Source organism: Pithys albifrons, chromosome 10 (genome assembly GCF_047495875.1).
Source record: "Pithys albifrons albifrons isolate INPA30051 chromosome 10, PitAlb_v1, whole genome shotgun sequence".
NCBI lineage: Eukaryota > Metazoa > Chordata > Aves > Passeriformes > Thamnophilidae > Pithys > Pithys albifrons.
In genome coordinates, this window is record NC_092467.1 from 6,868,369 (window position 1) to 6,888,284 (window position 19,916).

At 44.6% G+C, this 19,916-nt stretch overlaps 1 protein-coding gene across 1 annotated transcript in view; it reads right to left on the minus strand.

The window, feature by feature from the left end:
• Positions 1 to 19,916, minus strand: part of ACBD6 (acyl-CoA binding domain containing 6) — an 89,164-nt gene that overhangs the window by 36,392 nt on the left and 32,856 nt on the right. The window contains exons 5-6 of the mRNA XM_071565598.1: positions 12,117 to 12,222; positions 4,794 to 4,883 (exon numbers count right to left, since the gene is read on the minus strand). Coding sequence (XP_071421699.1) covers positions 4,794 to 4,883; positions 12,117 to 12,222 — 196 coding nt within the window. The remainder of the gene's footprint in view (positions 1 to 4,793; positions 4,884 to 12,116; positions 12,223 to 19,916) is intronic.

Sequence of the window (19,916 nt, forward strand, 5' to 3'; positions counted from 1 at the left end):
GGCACATGGACACGCCCCCATGTCACTGGGGAGAGGCAATGATTGTGGATACAGCCTTTAGTCCTTGCTCAGGACAGTGCCCACACCAAATTCCTCATCTCCCTATAGACACAGAAACATGAGGGTATGATGTGTATATGCAGGCAGGGAAAGGACACATGTTTGCTGAGACCAGCATAATTTTTAAATGTCTATGCAACACCTCCAAAACCCAACTCCCAATCAAAGACTGAAGCAGTTTGTTTTTACTGTGAAACCAAACGAACAAGCTTGAAAAGAAAAAACCCAAACAGGCAGGCAAGCAGGCGTGACTATTCCTTGCTCCTTTTCATCCTGTACAGACACAATCATTTTAAGACTCAGGCAGGGAAACAGAAAAAACATACAAATAAAACAAAACAAACAGACCACCAATCTTAGCAATCTTTGACATACCCATAATTTCTACTTCATTTTTAGCTAATGGTGGAAATTAGTCTTTGGATAGTTGATAAAAATCAACCTGTCTCCGCCGGGTTAGTACCGTGATCTGTGGCCCAGCAACTACTTCTAGTACAATTGATTTTCCTTTTTGGCAACCAATTGGCCAGTCAATAATAATGTTGTTTGAGAGGGATTGAGTCACGAGGGAGATGAACCCTCCCTGCCATTTATTATGTTTGTATTGTCTTCATTTGAGAAGGCTTTTTTCTTTTTTTTTATCCCCAATGAGGACGTGAGTGAAGGTATTACAAGGGGATGGCTGCTCCATGTTCCTGTCCCCGGGAGTCTCTGACTCACCAGTGTCTCAGCTGCAAACACAGGAGGGAAGCTGCTGTCTCCCAGAGATGTGTGGCAGGGAAATGGGAAAAAAGACAACCTGGGGAGCTGATCACGCTCTTCCTGCTACTCTAGATGTCTTTTAGGAAACAAACAAATTAAAAAGGACAAAATCTATCTAACTTAAAATATATGCTGACAAGAAAACACTTCAGAGCATAACATATGACTGGGCAGCCTTGCCTGAATTGGTACAAGATAAAAATCCAACACTGTCACCAAAAATCCACCAATGTTCTCTGCAGACAGCACAGACACTCGATGCTTTTCACCAAAATTACTGCTGTATATGTATGAATAACAATAAAATCCACATACACTAGCAACAGATTTCCTAACCTGATGATATTCAGCTTTGGTCTCAAGTTTCCCTCTCAAACCCGAGGGTCCATGGATGACCACTGGGAACTTGCTGGCAAGCAGTTTAAAGTCTCAGTGCAGTGCTCTACACCTTTACTAGGAAAATGAAAAGTCAGCAAATAGTGATACAGTTCCACTTCCAATGAACAATATTTAAGACTTGCTCACATGGCCAGACAGGCTTGAAAAGCTTTATCAGAGTAAGCTGAGCCACAGTAACCACTCCAGGGTAGCTCCCTATGCATTCCCAAAGGCATATCTTGAACACACGGATTATTATTTTGGAGTAAGGAGTACCCACAAATGGAACAAAGGGCAGCCACAGCAAGTCCAGGAGGACACTTTGTGGTCTACTGCTTTGATGTTACAAGTGGGAGATGCTATTTGTCCTTCTCTCTCTCACTGGACAATTATTGTACCATGATGCTCTTCATCCTTCTTAAACCAGTACTAGTAAGTTTGCATACTTGCATAGATGTCTTCATATATATATACATATATATATATATATATATATGTATGTGTGTGTGTGTGTGTGTACATATATATATATATATATATATATATGCACCCTATACCCTGCATAGGATGAGCAATCACCTGGGGCCTTGGCACCAGGGCATAGAACTCTCCTTTCTGAACCACCTTAAGTGCCTTGCTCTTGCAGAAAGAGGTGTCCAGACTTAGACCCTGCCCCAAGATGACTCTTCCACCTAATTTCAGTGAATCATAGAATCACAGAATGGATTGGGTTGGAAAAGACCTCCCAGATAATCAAGTCCAACCCTTGGTCCAACTCCAGGCCCTTTACCAGATCATGGCACTCAGGGCCACGGCCAATCTCACTTGAAAAACCTCCAGGGATGGGGAATCCACCACCTCTCTGGGCAGCCCATTCCAATGCCTGAGCACTCTCTCTGCAACAAGTTTTTTCTCATCTCCAACTTCAATTTCCCCTGGCAGAGCTTGAGCCCGTGCCCCCTTGTCCTATTGCTGAGTGCCTGGGAGAAGAGACCAACCCCCACCTGGCCAGAACTTCCCTTCAGGCAGTTCCAGACAGTGCTGAGGTCACCTCTCAGCCTCCTCTTCTCCAGGCTAAACACCCCCAGCTCCCTCAGCCTCTCCCCACAGCACTTGTGCTCCAGTCCCTTCTCCAGCCTCGTTGCTCTTCTCTGGCCCCGCTCCAGCCCCTCAATCTCTTTCCTCAACTGAGGGGCCCAGAACTGAAGCAGCACACTGTGCCTTAACGTTCCCCCAAGCACACTAAAGAGCTCCTCTGAAAACTGGTTGAGCAGCACTTCACATCCAGGAGACTTCTGCTGCCTCCTCTGCACCACCAGAAAAAACTGAGGACAAACAGATGATCTTTAAAGTCTCTTCCAACACAAACCAACCCATGATTCTATGAAATGAAGACTCTGACCAGGCCAGCTTGCTGATCCTGGCACAGGGAATGCTCAGGATGCCATGGCACAGCTGTTGGGGTGCAGCTCTGCACAGCTCACAGTCAGTGCCTCCCTTGACCCCAGAAAACCTCCTTCCCAAGGCCAGAAAAAACACTGCAAGGAAAAACTCTCCCTTTAGGGGAAAAAGGTGTTCCAATTTTGCTCATCCCCGGCAAGGACAATTTGTGTCTTTATGTGTTTTAAAACTAAAAATGGAAATTATAATGTTGCTGAGCTCCTTCACAACTGTTATGTTATGACTATACTTCATTTAAGGCAAACAGTTCCAGTGGAAGGAGGCTGTTTGCATACTTTGGGTATTTCCATCAGAGCTCCAAAATACCATCCCACCACCCACTTTGACATGGCCTCTGGCTCTGAAGATTTAGGTAATTCAATTACACAAATGCCCCTTTTCAACAAAGCAGAGCAGCCCGTTGCTTTCTGTGTCCCCTCGCCCATGGCAATCGCTTTACCACCTCTTTTCAAATGTGCTATTAGAGCTAATTATGAACAACCAGAGAACTCAATGGCTGCAGCTCTTCAGTGACATTAGTGAACCAGCCCTTGGAAACTGCAGCACCACTGCTGAAAATCAAAAAGCACAGGGGCTGGACCACTGCAGTCCTGAGGTTATTCCAGGAATTAAAGTGGTTTTGAGCACACTGTAGGAATGAGCAGAGCCAGGAGACATCTCCTCCAGCTCCCAAGCTCTTTATCAACAAGGACCAGGAAGTTGACTCTTGCAGACCCTCTTGATCCAGAGATTGCAGCACTTTGACAACAGAGAGTACAAAGGTAACTAAAATAAGGCTGCAAAAAGGGATTACGGCACATCTACAGGCGCAGTGAACTGGTCTGACTTGCTCCAGATCCCCTGTCAGAGCACCACGGTCACTGTTTGCTTAGGGCAGCTAAATCCTTTAGCACACTCCAAGAGAGCCAAGATGGAAGAACACTTATTAAAAAGGTAATGGAAGAGAGCATAAATCTGTCATGCTGTTTGACTAACTTTTTAGAAGGCTACTAAAACACAGGCAATTAAAAAAAAATTGGTCTATAACGTTTCTCTCCTTCACTGCCTGCTCATAACCCCCCTAATCCCTAACATATTCTTTATCTCTCATGCTGCCTGCATGTAGGTGCTGCTGCGAAACTGAACAAGGCAGAAGAACACCTGAGGAGCTGAAAGGGTGGATGGGAACTGAGGAGGTTCCTTGGACAGAGGTGTGAAGGGAACCTTTGCTGAGAGCACATGGCTTTAAAATGACAGATTGGAGTCACCAGAGATTCCCTCACACTTAAGCCACTGTTCTTTACAGCCCACACATTAAGTGATTTGGTAATGTGTAACAGCAGGTGCTGCAGTGTTTATGGCCTGTTAGGAAGCCAGAGTTTCTCCCTCTCCCTTTTTCTTCTGGTTGATCTTAAAATTCCTCCTGCTCTTGCTTTGGATGTGAATTCTTACAGGGTAAAGGTCAAAATAAAATTAAAAAAAAGGGGAAATAAACATTAAGTCACGAAGCCTTGAAATGTTATTGCAATTTATGTATGGCTGAGAATAAAACCGTGTCTGCTTTCTCTGGGAACACACCCATGTGCAAACAGAGACCTTTAGAAAAAATTCTCCTTTATTACCTTGGTGGGGTAAAAAAATCAAAGATTGATTTTCTCTTTATGGCTATTATTAACCTTTTGTTACTGGCCAAAAATAATCTGGTTAGAAAATGTGCAATGCATCAAAAAGAAAAAAAGATAAGAATTTAACAGAAAATGAATGTTCAGGAGAAAAAAATATGATGGTTCTCACTTCTGCCTTTTCTTCTCTAGGCTGAACAACGCCAACTGTCTCAGCCTTTCCTCACAGAAGAGCAGCTCCATCCCTATGAATATTTTGGTGGCCTCCACCAGACTCACTCCAGCAGGTCCATGTCCTGTGATTATTTTGGTGGCCTCCACTGGACTCACTCAAACAGATCTATGCCCTTCCTGTGTTGCAGATCCCAGAGCTGGAGGCAGCACTGCAGATGGGGTCTCACCACAGCTGAGTGATAAGCACCCTGAGAGAACTTGCTATGAGATTTTGGAAAAATTCAGTTTCATGCAAAACATTTGGTAAGAAGGCTATGTAACACAGCAATCAAATTCAGCTTTGTATTCCTTTCTTACCTGGATGTTGACGTCAGCAGAGTGCTGTAACAGCACTGAAACCAGCTCCTTGTGTCCTCTGTCACAAGCCCAGTGGAGCAGAGCCCGGCCCTGCAACATCCAGGAGAAAATTAAGAAAGCCAGGCAAAAAAACATCATGGAGAATCAGTCTTGCTCTTAAGTATTGAGCACCAGTAACCAAATTAACACAGACTTAAAAAAAAGTAACAAAATAATATTAGTATGCAACTTATTATTCCTTGTGATTTGGACTTGCAGAATAATGCTAGAAAAGTGAAAAGTGAGGAATAGTTCAATTTTTCATTAATTTAGCATCAAGCCCACAAGCCAGACAAAAATTTTGAGGGGAAAAGCAGCAAAGCATGAAACACAGGAGCCATGATATGATTTGCCTTCCTATATAGATTTGGGATTTTGGCACCTCTGACTTTCCTGGGATCAAAGACTTACACAGTTAAGGGTAGGATTTTCACTGCTGAGTAAGTCACCTGGATGCCAAGTCCCCAAAAGCTCATTCCTCTGGCAGGTCCAAAACACTCAACCCATGAGTTTCTGCTGCAAGAGAAGATTAAAACTGGACATCTGGGCAGGCATCACCCACAACTGTCCCCTCTCAGCTCTGCAACATGGGTTGCTGCATCCATGCCTCCAGCCCCTTCCAAACCTTCGCAGTTTCCTTCCCATCCCCTTTCTACAGCTGTCTGCCACCATGGGAAGGGATGAAATGGAAGGTCAGTTCTTCCCACTTGCCCAAAGACATGGGAAGAAACTTAGCACCCCGGAGAAAGACAGCTCAAAGTAGTTTGAGATAGAAGGTTTTCTTCTTCATTTATTGTGTACACTTAGTAAATTAGACTTACTGTTTCTATCAGTCTCTCCTGGTTTAGGATGGCAAACTTGCAGGGAATTCCTTGGAAATCACCCTGGAGATAACCAGGAATCACATCCCACAAGACACAACACAATTATCATAGAATCACAGAATCGATGGGGTTGGAAAAGACCTCTGAGATCATCAAGTCCAACCCTTGGTCCAACTCCAGTCCCTTTACCAGATCAGGGCACTCAGGGCCACGGCCAATCTCAGTTGAAAAACCTCCAGGGATGGGGAATCCACCCCCTCTCTGGACAGCCCATTCCAATGCCTGATTACTCTCTCTGGAAAGAATTTTTTTCTGCTCTCCAACTTCAATTTCCCCTGGCAGAGCTTGAGCCCGTGCCCCCTTGTCCTGTGTTTTCTACTATCTACAGAAAACAGTCACAGACCCCCACAGGTAACATCAGTTAAATCAGCCCACTCCTGGCTGTAAATCTCTTGACAGAGCAGTGGGGAACAAGGTAAGCAACTCATTTATCTGCTAATGGGACCTGTGAGCCAAATTTCCTGACCATGGTGCCAGAAGGCAGGAGAGGCAGAAGACACCTGTGGCCAAAGCTCATGCTGCTTCTGCTGGATATTCCTGGGCAGGGCAGCAGAGGTAGAACACGACTTTGAGTCAAGAAAGGCACACTTTTTGACCCAGCAAGTAATTAATTTTTGTAACACATAATTTTAATGTTACACTAATTAACCTTGAATTACAATGAATTTTCTGACAGTGACTTTCTATGGAAGAACTGATGACATCCACGGGCCATTTAATGATTAATGTTCTTGCACTCAATGCCACTATCCAAGTCTACACGGGGGGAAGAGCACAATCTAAAGCAATTGGTAAACATGGAAAGATCCTTAATTCATGTTTAGCATCCTTAGCTCATTTCTGGACTGGTAATTACTTAAGACTTAGGATTTCAGTTGGACGAATCCCAATTTTTCGTGCTACAGATGTTTATGTCAAAAGGAAGAAGCACTGTCTGCAACATGCACAACAGCAAGAAATGATTCAACAGATGATTCCAGTTTCTTTATATATGTGTAGAGGAATAATATCATAATTACACAGGTGTTATTATTGTGCAGTTAGAAGACGAAAGAAAGGCATTTCTATATTTTTTATCAGAACTCATGTTACAGATTAGTGGCTATAATATGTTGGTTTGCATTTGTCTCTGGACAAGCAGAATCTCATTTTATTGGTGCTGAACTTGACTGAGACCAATAAAGGAAACCCAACAGCTAATTCTGGCAGCTCAGAGGTACCACAGAACTGTGCAGCTGGTCCTGCCCAGGCACTGGGAGGCTGGTTCTGCTGCACATGTTGCCTTTTGAACAAGACAAAACCCTGAAGCCTGATCATGTACAGTCATTAAAAATCTCCTCGTGCTATTTGCAGGAGTATGGATTTCAAGTCTTGGGCCAATTCCACTTTGGGTAATTACACTCTGCTTACCTATATATTTTCTCTGCAATTCTAAATGGATACAATATTTTCTAATTAGTGCCTTAAATGGCTCTGCATTGTAATTGTGCACTATTAAATAGATGACACGTTCCACCCAAGAAATGTCTGCATCTTTGCAGGGTGTAAGGGACTTTGGAGACCTCCTGTGCAAGAGCACACCACAAGTAGAGACACCTGCTGAAGACTCTCAGCCTACTTTCTGCATAACAGAAAGCATTACCAAGAAATAGGCATTTAAAACAGTTGGACTCTGTGATCTCAGAGGTCTTCTTCAGTCTTAATGATTCTATGAAAGGTACGTAATATTCACTACTGTTTGGACAGCATCAGGCAAATTGACAACAATCACAGAATCACAGACTATTCTGAGTTGGGAGGGACCCACAAGGATCATCGAGTCCAACTCTTAAGTCAATGTCCCACACAGGGGATTGAACCCATGACCTTGGCCGAGCAAGTTTTAACCAACCAAGTTTTACAACCAAGTTTTAACCCACTGAGCTAATCTCAGGGTCGACATGTACTCAAGCAGCTATTCAGCTACAAAGTCTACCTGTTTCTCATGTCTTTCTTAAAATAAGCCTTAGCAATAAGACAAACTGAATATACAGTCCAACTTCTTGCATAGCATGGATGCCACCTCTGCATGTTGCAAAGTTCTTTAGCCCGCACAGCTGCTGCTTTGTATCAGCATGTAACATGTGTTTGTGTGTTTAAATAACATGGCAGAAGTCTGAAGAGCTACAGATTGAGCTTTCCCAAAACAATTCCCACATGACTGTTTCATTAGTTCAGTTGGTTAAAACTTGGTTGTAATAATGCCAAGGTCATGGGTTCAATCCCCTGTGTGGGCCATTGACTTAAGAGTTGGACTCGATGATCCTTGTGGGTCCCTTCCAACTCAGAATAGTCTGTGATTCTGTGATTAGGCAGTGAGAGACTCAAAGCAACACAAATGATTTCACATAAGAAGCACTGCAGCAGTGAGGTCTGACTAGACGCAATCAAACACCAAGGTACTCCCTCCCTGCAATTCAAACTCGACAGTTGTTGCAGCAGTTACCTGAGAGGATGCATTTTCCCCTGCCTTTGAAGTATTTCATAAAAAAAAAAGCATAAAAATAGCCCCACTGCACTAACCCTGCCTCTTAAATCTTCTGTGCTTTGTCTGGGTAACCACTGCCAGCTTGGCCAGCTCCTGCAGCAGCTTCTCAAGCCAAGAGCACATCAATTTTGCTCAGCTCCAAGTCACAGGGTGTTCACAAACAAAGCACAGGACAGGGATTTGTCTCTGATATACCGAGTCTCGGCAGACAACGGGATGGGAATGATTTTCACATCAATTAGCCAGAGCACAGAAAGGGGAGAACAAAGCCAAACCGAATGGATGTGCTACAATATTAAGCTACACTTCTAGGCACGATGTTTGCAGCTGTAATGGCTGTACAGCAATGAGCCACTCTAACTTGTGGCAAGTGTTTTATTAGCAGTAATTAAGAATAGATAGATATCTGTCTGGACAGAATGGTTGCATTGCCCTGTGACAGCAGAAACAGCGAATGGACTGGTTGTTGTTGCAATTATACAGCTGAACTTGATTTGGAAGTGAGTAACTTTCAGAGCTCTGAAACATTTCGTGAAGTTTTTCTAATGGGACCAACCAAGCCTGTAAATTCAGAAATATGTGATCCTTTTTCAAATCCATTTCCCCCCTGCCCTTTCCTTGGCAAGCTGGCACCAATTTGGCACTTGCTGTCTCAAAAGCACAAGGACTGGGGACTAAGCAAACATCTTGTCAGATGCCTTTCATTAAAGTTTTGGCAAGGATTTAAACACTGCACACAGGTAACGTGTTTGTTTACTGGGATTTATCCAATAATTAAAAAAAAATTATCTCGCTACAATCTCCACAGCCCTTGGCACACACTACAGAAGCAGCTCATCTCTGCCTTTGAGCAGCTCCTGGTTTGTTGGAAGTTGAAGAAATACTGTTCTTAAAAAGGCAGCAAGTGAGCCACACTCCCAGCATGTGCCTGAGTTGACTTCACAGCCACAGCCCATTTCTTATTCCATTAGTCCTGCTGACATATGCAAGAGAAACAGGTTGCTTTATTTTGTGCTACTTCTTATAAGTGAATGCAAGCTATTGTGTTGAACTCTGGGCAATTTAGACACAGTAAATGGAAGCTCGTACATGATTACTGTCATTAGATTCTTTGTTTAATCCCAAATTGAAGTTTATTATGTCCAAACTGTTAGCAGGTATGCTGGCTTGAATGCTGTACTTGAAGAGATTTATGTCTTGTGGGGAGAAGACCATTTATGCTTTGGAAGTTTCCAAGTGCATCTGTCTAAACTCCCTTCTGAAATTCCTTTGCTTCAAGTAAGTTGGCTCACCCCCACTTTTACATTTTTATTCTCAATTTCTTTTCTCCTTTTGCTGACTTATTTCAGGTTTGCACAAAATGGGGGATACAACTAGATGCAGTACTAACACATCACATAAAAATAAAATCTAACCACCCTACAACCTCAGCTAAGTCTTTATTGTTCAAGGAAAAGCTGAGCAGAGTGTCTTTGCAGCTCAGCACAAGCCTCTTTGGTGCTTCAGTAGATTTTGTTTCATAACAAGTTAACCCTTTGATGTATCCCTGTTGCCATTTTAAATTTACAGGCATTTAAATCACAGGATTGACAACGTGAGTTATGTTCAGAGGGCAGGTGAGGCAGCTTTTGGATACAGCAGGATGTGTTTACACAGTAACACTAAAATAGTTAATAAAAATGCCAAGATTACACTTGCACACACTTCATGCTGCGAAAGGTTCGGTCTGGGATGTCTCTAGTCTAAAATGGGTTCTAAAACTTCAATCAACCTGCATGATATTGGAAAATCAGCTACCCTCCAGACTGGGAAGAACATGTTTGGATTCCAAGCAACACTGGTAATGGTTTCTTCTCCTTAACATGTCAGCAAATAAATATTTCTTTGAGATTCTTGTTTCTGGTACATTATTTTTTTGGGTTTTTTTGACCAGTGAGAGTCAGCCTAAAAAAAATCTTCTCACTTCCCTATTTGCCCATTTGCTGGAGTAAACCAAAATCATTGAAGCTGTGAGAATTTCATCTCTGGGGGGAACTTTGCACCAGTATCACCTCCGAAGAGCCTTCACAGGTAGGCAGGTGCTTCTGGCTCCTGCCTGTGCTGAAGCAATTCCATACTCTGCAATAGTCATGTGCTAATAACCATTAGCAACAGGATTATCCATTAGAAACAGGACTTTTCTTACATCAGGAACTGATGGATAATTCCCAAGGATGTGCCACCTGGCAGTTTTCAGATCTGGCTCTAAAACATTTACGTGGTTTAGATACTTCAGCTATCTTTCACAAAATATTTTGGTTTTTTTTAATCAAGATTTCTTTGGCTGAAAACAAGCACATTTGTTGCTTGAACAGGAAGGAAGGTACAAACTTCTGAATGCTGCTCACTACAAAAGAACACCTTGCCAGTAGGAACAGAGTAATGCTATCACAACATTATTATACACCTATTGAAACCATGTGATCCCCAAAATGAGATTTTTTTCATGAAAGGACTCCAGCTGTATTCTGTAGGACTGCCATGGACATTCCTTCTGTAGCCTGTGATGGGCAGGAGGAGGGATGGAGCTCAGTAACAGCGTTGCTGCAGCGACTGTGTGGCACATGACAGTTTCAGTTCATTGAATTTATGATGTGAGATTCCAACCCTGATTGTGAGCACCCTCCCTCCTTCTCCTCTGAAAATTAATTCACATGAATTCCTGATTAATAATAAAAGGCCCTGCCATCAGCATTCAGAGCCCCAGCCGGGGCTGTCATGGCTCAGAGGGCAGAAATCTGCTTAGAGCTACAGGAGAACCCAACTGAATTTGTGGCGTCTCAGTCTATGAATGTCTAAGCACTTCATCTGTTCACACAACACAATGTACTGGAAGGCAGTGGGCAAAAGGAGCTGTGCACGGGCTGGACCAGGAGCAGGGATAGGTGGCAGTGTGCAAGCACAGAAACCAAGGTGACAAACCTGGTACAGCCACAGTTCCTGAAGGATTAACATGAAACTGCCCACACCAAGGGTTTACTCTTACCATGAAAAGGATCAAGCCAATTCACAGTTTTAGACACAGCTTTTCTTGGGGTTTCTGGAAACACCTGTACCATCTCCCCGTGGGGAAGTGGAGTTTTGAGTTTGGTGAGGAGAGAAAGACAACGATGTCATTATTTTTGTGCAGCTGCAAAGCCAGTGCCACTCACTTGCTCTCCACCTGGGAATGATGAAAAGCTGGTGGCATGGCACAAATCCTACTTCAAGCCTGAACAGAGTTCATCAGCCAAAAAAACCATTTCCCTCACTTAGAATCACAGAGTCATAGAATGGCTTGGGTTGGAAAAGACCTCTGAGATCATCAAGTCCAACCCTTAGTCCAACTCCAGGCCCTTTACCAGATCATGGCACTCAGTGCCACGGCCAATCTCAGCTGAAAAACCTCCAGGGATGGGGAATCCACCCCCTCTCTGGGCAGCCCATTCCAATGCCTGAGCACTCTCCCTGGAAAGAATTTTTTTCTGATCTTCAATTTCCTCTGGCAGAGCTTGAGCCCGTGCCCCCTTCCTAACTCTGACCACGTTTGGTATACAAAGCAAGGAAAGGGAGGTATTCAGAAGATCTTATTCTGCAAACAGCTGCTGGCATTGCTGAAAAAAACAGAAACTAAGTTTATGATATGCTAAAGCATTACAGTTACTACATCCAAACTACTAGAAATCCAGTGGAAAGCTGTTTTCCAACAGATTATCCCTGTCTCAATGACCAAGTGCTTGCCCAACTGTTACAGTACCTTGTTACAACAAACCCAACCAGGGAATTTTAAAAAGGAGTAGCACTGAATTAATATACAAAACAGTAAAAAGATTGATGGTCCCTTTTTCTCCATACCTCCTCATCTGTGACATTCACATCCACTTTTTTTGATTGAATGGCTTTGGTTACGTAGTCAATGTTGTTTTCTCTGCAGTAATCAAAAATGTTCTTGTCCTCTTCCCTATTCAGGAAACAAAAGCAAAGAAGCACCATGTTACTGCACAACACAAAGGCCACATACACATCATATGCTCATTTCAATGACATTTCAATGCTGTCACTAGACTGAAACAGGCATTTAGTATTGCAGACTAATATGTTTTTCTGCCTGCTACCAAGTTAAGAGACAGGAGGGCCTGCTTCTTAGAAAAACAAATGTTTTTAGCAGTATTATGTCCACACAAAAGTCACCTTACTCCTGTGAAATGGCACAAGAAATGTATGAAGTTAGCCAGAAAAATCCATGTTTAAGTTCTGGTATAAAGCATTGCTATCCCATTGAAGACAAAAGGCTAAACCTGCTCTTCTTCTAAGAGCCACTCTGGGTCACACCAAAGCCCTGTCCATCTCGGACAGTGGCCACTAATGTGGCTTGGACTAAAGAGTAGAACAAACAGGACACATGCAAAGCAATCTGTCCCTGGCTGAATACACACTGGATCCTGGATATAACACCAGCAGGTGCTCACTTAGGACTGCCTGCAGGCAGAAAGATCCAATTGTGGTGTTACGTGTGCTTCAGTCACACATACAGCTTCTTTTAGGAATAAAAGCAATACCTTGGCTTCAGACACACTGAAACTTCCCTCCTCAACAGCCAAACAAACAGAACCTTCAAGGAAGTTAAGGCCTTTCACAGACTCTTAAAAGAATAATACCTTTACGTATAAATACACTGATCCCACTGTGTTGCTAGTAAGGAATAAAGAGAAGAGGTCATTGGTTTTCTAAAAATAAGCCAAAAGTCCAAGTACTCCCCTCTCTTTCTGGTTTCCAGATGAAACCTGTGTTTCACCAGTGTTGCTAAGGGACTTGGCAGCTTCACAGGAGTTAAGCACAAAGTCCTTGCCTCACATGACATCCCCAGTTTTCAATCACCTTAACTCGAGACCATCTGGATATTCATCAGAACTCAGACTGACAGGCTCAGTTACTTGTAGAAATGGGAGGCTGCTGGAGCTGGTCAGACCCAGTAAGGAGGTCATTCTGTCGGGCAGGAGAAGTCCAACAGTGCAGTCTGAGAACTGATCCACCAGTGTTAAAAGGCAACACTACTCCTATTCATCTGCACTGTTCTTGAACCTTGCAGGCTGAATAATGTCAGAGGATGGGAAAGTAAAATCTAAATAACACTTGCATTTCTGAGCTATGGGTTACAAATAAAAAGAGTTGTTCTTTGACCTGCAGTCTCACCGAAAAAACCCCACCAATGCCACCAAGACCATGTCCCCTGCTCCCATCAGAGCAGGCAGAGCAACATGACATGATTTTGACTTTGATTGCTACGCACCTACCCTACTGAATTACACGTTGATTCTTCAGCCCTTCCTTCCTCAGTGCCAGAAAAAAAGTGGGAAAAAGTGCTGACACTCATCTCCAGTAGCAGATCACCGCTTTCTCCAAGGAAGTCACTTCCTCTGACCTCCCTCTCTCCTTGTTCCCTTAGCAGCACTGTTCTCCATCACAACAATCCTATTTCTGATGTGCAGTCAGTCCTTGCACACAAATGAGCTGCACCTTTCTAGTGATGAGCTGGAAGTCACATAAGATTTCACACTCTGTGTTTAGACCTAGGGACACTACAGAAGTCTCCCAGTTTCTTAACCAGTCTGTCATGAACTCATTTGTTGGAGGGCTTGCCTGCTCACTGCACACAAGCTCCTGGGAAACAGATCACTGCATGCTTTAGATGCAATTACCTTCAATTGCAGGGAAAAAAGAACTTCATGGTGGGATTAGAAAAGGCAAAAGCTTCTATTGCTTGAGATGGAGCTTGACGGACACATGATGGAGGTCATGAGACATGCCTGCCCCTACTAACAAGGGCTGATTTGATATGCTGGGAAGTCCCTCCAGCCCTGCCTTGTTAGTCCAGCCTCTCCAACACACCCTTGGCTGCTGACACAGCCTTTTGGGAGAAGCTGCTTTTCAGACAACTCTGTAACTTGGTTCCCCATTGCACAGCCAAACACTTCTCGTTTATTACAGATCACTCCTTCATAACACCAAAGCACACTCCAGTCTCTCCTTGCTAGAGAAGTTCACAACCACCCTCAATTACTCCTGGTTGATTTTCCATGAGCTTGGGCTGTGCCCTCCATCCCTGGCAGTGATGCCACCTGGTCATCCCACACGCTGTGGAGCCCCAGTGGACCTCACATGGCAGCACCAGAGGTACCAGCAGGCCCAGGGCAGTGACCCTTCCCCTGGACTCTGCCTTGGGGAGGCCACACCTTGAGTGTTGTGTTCAGTTCTGGGCCCCTCAGTTGAGGCAAGAGATTGAGGGGCTGGAGCGGGGCCAGAGAAGAGCAACGAGGCTGGAGAAGGGACTGGAGCACAAGTGCTGTGGGGAGAGGCTGAGGGAGCTGGGGGTGTTTAGCCTGGAGAAGAGGAGGCTCAGAGGTGACCTCAGCACTGTCTAGAACTCCCTGAAGGGAAGTTCTGGCCAGATGGGGGTTGGTCTCTTCTCCCAGGCACTCAGCAATAGGACAAGGGGGCACGATGGGCTCAAGCTCTGCCAGGGGAAATTGAAGTTGGAGAGCAGAAACAAATTCTTTCCAGAGAGAGTAATCAGGCATTGGAATGGGGTGCCCAGAGAGGGGGTGGATTCCCCATCCCTGGAGGTTTTTCAACTGAGATTGGTCGTGGCACTGAGTGCCATGATGTGGTAAAGGGACTGAGGTTGGACCAAGGGTTGGACGTGATGATCTCAGAGGTCTTTTCCAACCCCATCCATTCTGTGATTCTATGATATGGCAGCAATAAAGCACCTGACTATGCTTCCCCGGGAGTGTGTGCAGAGTCTGTGCCAGCACAGAGGGCACTGCAACCCTGATATACCAAATCCAGCCCGTCTTCCCACCACAGCCTCCAGACAGGACTTTCACAGTCTCTTCCCAAGGATATTGTCTGTAAGGGGAAAATGACCTGACACAGCTATTTGGATATGATTTAGCTTTCTGGAATAACCAACTCTGCAAATGCTCTATATATCCCCCTTCCAAAAAACCACTTTTCTTTCAGAAGTCTCTACAATGGAATTAATCCAGAATACCAATTTCCCCACCTGTACATAAGGTTTCGGGAAATTTCGTCCTTCTACTCTGCATTTATTTCTCAAGCTTTAAACTATTCCCCTGCTCCTGATGCCCCCTTTCAAAAAATTAAGCATATGTCATATCCAACATTTCTATAAATATTAACAAAGAGAAACAAGCCCTTTCCTGAACAGCTTTGAGGGAAGTCCATAGAGACACAATGAAGACATTTTACCTACAAATAAAATAGTCACATGAAGCTCCACTTCAGACATTTAAAACAACCTGATCTAGACACATGCCAAAACCAGGAAGAGAAACAGAAAGGGGCTCAGAGGAGTTAAAACCAGATCTTTGGAGGGACCAGTACTAGGGAAAGGCTCCCCTTGAATGCTGAATGGTGTAAATGGAATAAAGACAAGTTACTGTTACTTGCTGACTTTGCATTCAAAACCACACAGGACAAGTAAGAAATACAGCTTGAAAACTTGGCAACTCAGTTTCTTCCCCTCATTTCACATGTGTGTATGTGTTCATAATGAATAATCCCTACACTGTAGTAGCTACAAGAAAACAAAAACGATGTAATGCTTTTATCAGACCTGTTCCCAGCAGGAATTTCCATTCCTGATAAAACTGATAAGGGTTGGCAGCAAGGCCCAGAAACTGGCAAAAACAGTGTAAAGCCAGACAGAAGCATGTTGGAAATACAACAAGGCAAAGACATTGCTCAGGTCATGTTATGAAGGAGAAAACCCATAACATTTCCATCAGTATTTTCAGAAAAATTTCAACTCATGTAAAAATCCGATTACTCAGCATATCCGAATGGATGGGAAAGATCACGAAACTCAAGACTCATGGAGATGCGTCCAATTAAGTAAAACCTGTAGCTAAAAGGAAGACTTGGATGCAATATTTTTCTGGGTCAGATTCTTGAGCCAGAAAGAAGTCTTCAAGACAGAGGCCATTTGACCAACAGTAAAGTCAGCAAGTGTGTTTATATCTATTTACTGAGGATGTCCAGAGGGTTTCTCTTCTCCCTTGCTGACACATGTTCTGCCCCCAAAACTATTTTCTTCTGCTCTCCCCAATCCCCAGTAAGGGATGCTAATTCTGATTTAACAATGAGTTGAAGCATACCTGTTGCCTGCAAGTAACACATGGGCAGCTTTTTCCATCCTTGAATAAAAGGATGTGGAAGAACTGACACCAAGCCCATTCCATCCCTCCCCAGGCTTCACAAGCCTTCTCCATAAGTTGTCCAAATGACACGTATTGAGCCAACAGCTTTTAAACAGCCCATGGAAAAGATCTGGTGCTGGTTGATCAAGCTTCATTTCCCTCTTATCCTGTGTTGTCAACCCCCTTGCCACCAAGGCTGCCATTGAAAGGGGCACAGGAGAGACTTGAAATTCAGATGGATCACAGAATACAGAATCACAGACTATTCTGAGTTGGAATGGACCCACAAGGATCATCAAGTCCAACTCTTAAGTCAATGGCCCACATAAGGGATTAAACTCATGACCTTGGCATTATTACAACCAAGTTTTAACCAACAGATATTTCACCCTTGCACAGAGAACATCCTCCAGGTTTGCCCCGTCCCCTTCCTCCCACCCTCGCGGGTTACCTCCAGCGCAAAGCTCAGGGTGGGGGGCTGAGATCAGGTCCTACTCTGGGCATCCTCGTCCCTTTTCCCGGGGCCGGTCCAAGCCGTGTCCCAGCAGAGTCGCTGCAGGGCGGCCCCGGGTGCCGCTAACAGGTGGCTTTGCCCGTCTGGTTGGCAACGCGGCAGAGCAGGACGCGTGTGGGGAGCCCAGAGACACTCGCAACACTCACTGTTTATGTCAAGGCCCTCGGTTCCCAAGGGACCCATTTTCACATAATCTATAATTATCTCTTCGCTTTAATCGCCTCGTCACTTCTGAGGCTCTCCTGGGCACAGGAAGAGGAAAAGCTCATTAACTGAACCTTTTCTCCTCTCTCCAGCCACCCATAGCTTTTAATTGCTTAGTGTTGTTATTATCTATCAGTGCAACTGGGATCATTTTCATAAGAAAGGGTGGTGGAAGGGAGGGAGGCAGGAGAGGGTCCCTGAGGTATGCACCACAGACAAACCTTTGCTTTCTCAATTATTTATGCCAGCTGAGGTTTTACAAGCTGAATAAATCCATAACTCAAGTTTATTCTGAGCCGGCAGGCTGTCCCGAGGGAAGTGTTGCCCACTTGCTGGCACACTCGTGTGCCGTCCTCCAAGAGCCGCTGGGACATAGCGAGACATGTGTCATCCAATTCCCCACCCACCACGAGCACCTGGGCAGATTAGCGGCAAAACTGGAGAAGAGGTGGCTGTGAAGACCACAAATAGGAGCTGCCACCGAAGGATGAGCTCTCCCAAAGGGAAGGCAGGGCTGAGCCCAGCCGCCCCTTTGTGCAACAAAGCAAAGCCCCAAGGGTCATAGCTCCGGGACAACAAAAAGGGGGGGGGGCAATAAACTTGGCAATCATCCTGAAGTCAAGAGATTTGCCTGCTGAACATCACCAGGAGAGCATCCATTTCTAAATAACACTGAGCTGAAAAAAACCCAAACCCCAGCTGCCTGGACCCGCAGGTGTTTTGTTTGAGATGCCATGGCTGAACACACAGGGCTGCCTGGGCTCTGCACAACCAGGAAAGCTCTTCCACAGGCACTGCACAGCCCAGCATTTATGTGAGTGACAGACAACTATGGCACAGCCACCCACACGCACAACACTGGCACAAGCCTGTAATTCCCAGCATGGCAAGGATGCCGGCTCCCACATCCCTGCAGCTTTGCACTCATTCCCAGTGTTGGCATTCCTGAAAGTGGGGCTGGAGGGAGACAACAAAACCCCAACCACGCTTCGGAGCGCTGGGCTCATCTCAAAAGCCGTCACTACTCTGAAGAACCATCCCTGCAATGGATGCTGGAAGCAGCTCTTTAAAATTCAGCAGCCTTTGTGCCTGACCACATGCAGCGACCTCTGGTATTTTCTGCCAAAACAGTTCATTTGTCTCGCACAACAACTAATCAATTCCCAGGGCCATCCATCACCCGGGCTCGCGCGAGCCGGCCCGGCAGCGGGGCCAGATGGCGGCTGCGTTAGTGGGATTAATACAATTCTGATGGATTACACGGCATCAGGCACGTCCCAAACGCGAGGGGTGCCCGCCCCGCGCCCCGATCCGAAACGGAGCCCCACTTGCCACTGGGGTTGGTCCCAAGCATTAGAGGGAAGGGTGGAAGTTTCTACCACAAAAGGGCTTCTTCAGCATCCCTCTGGATGGCAGAAGGGCAAAGCACAGCTCAGGAAGGCCTCTGTGCTGACGGGTAGATGTCACTCCATCCCGGCATGCCAGGACTGCATGGAAGCAGCACATGGCACAGTGCAGGAGGGCTGCAAAGGGACATGGACATTTGGCTAAATTATTTCTCATTTTCCACCTGCCAAGTCAATGCTTTAGTTTGCTGAAAACACTTAAAAACTGCTTCCTCCCTCCCCTGGCTTTAAGAAAACACCGAAAAATAAATTTAAAGCTGAATTTCCCAGGCTGTGGTATTTTTGGCATCTCTCAGTTTGTGTCTTTGGATGAGATTTATACTGGTAACACATCAGTCAGCCTCAGATCACTGCTCATTTCCCAGGTTTGTGAAACTCTAATTACAGCAATTTGATCATGAAAGAGCTCCACTACTATGGCTTTGTTCTGGTAACAAGACCAGAAATGAGACATAAAGCTTTATGTAGCAGTAAAAAAAAAACGCCAAACATCACTATACACAGCCTGAAATCACAGATAATTTCTAAATCTTCCTTCCAAGGGGAACCTCCAAGTCCCATCATCAGTCACCAGCACACAGGGTCTGTATGTAATGCCCGAGGGGAGGTAAGTGATTTGCAGAGAAGCCCAGAGGCAGAGCACTATGCTAATACATCCTGCAACTGCTCCCCATTACTCACAGGGGGTACTCCAGCTCCTTATGGCCAGGGTTTATTAATGACCCCTAATTGATGACCAGTCCCCAGCACCCCAAAGTAAATAACTGCTACGCCTCATTAGCTCAAGAGACCTTCTCCTGATTTGAGGATTGATCTATGAACACACAAATTGCACTGATTTAACTGAATCTTTTTCTAAATTGATTTAATTAGATCGGTGTAACCTGTTTCTGTGGAGGCTCTTGAATTTATTTGGAATCAGTGCAATGCACCTCTGTGAGCCAGACCATTTTTCTATCTTGTTCTCAATTAGAAACATTTGAGATAATTAGTGATAAGGCAAAAATCAGCCTTGGCACCGAGTTCCTGCTACTGCTGATCCACTTTAGGGCAGGGTATGGTGTCCAACAGTTATAGCTCTGCATCCTAAAACCCAAGCATTTCATTCCACAAAAAGAATGTAAGCATTATTTATGCATAATTTTAGACACAGTTTGAAAGCAATGGCATTGGTAACTACTGCTGATGACAAACTGGAGGTTTATTTAAACAAAATCTCTTCCTATTTATTACATTGCAGCAGCTTGGACAATGTTAAATTTTTGATAAACTGTTCAAAAGCTTCTGCTAAGAATAAACAAGTGGACCT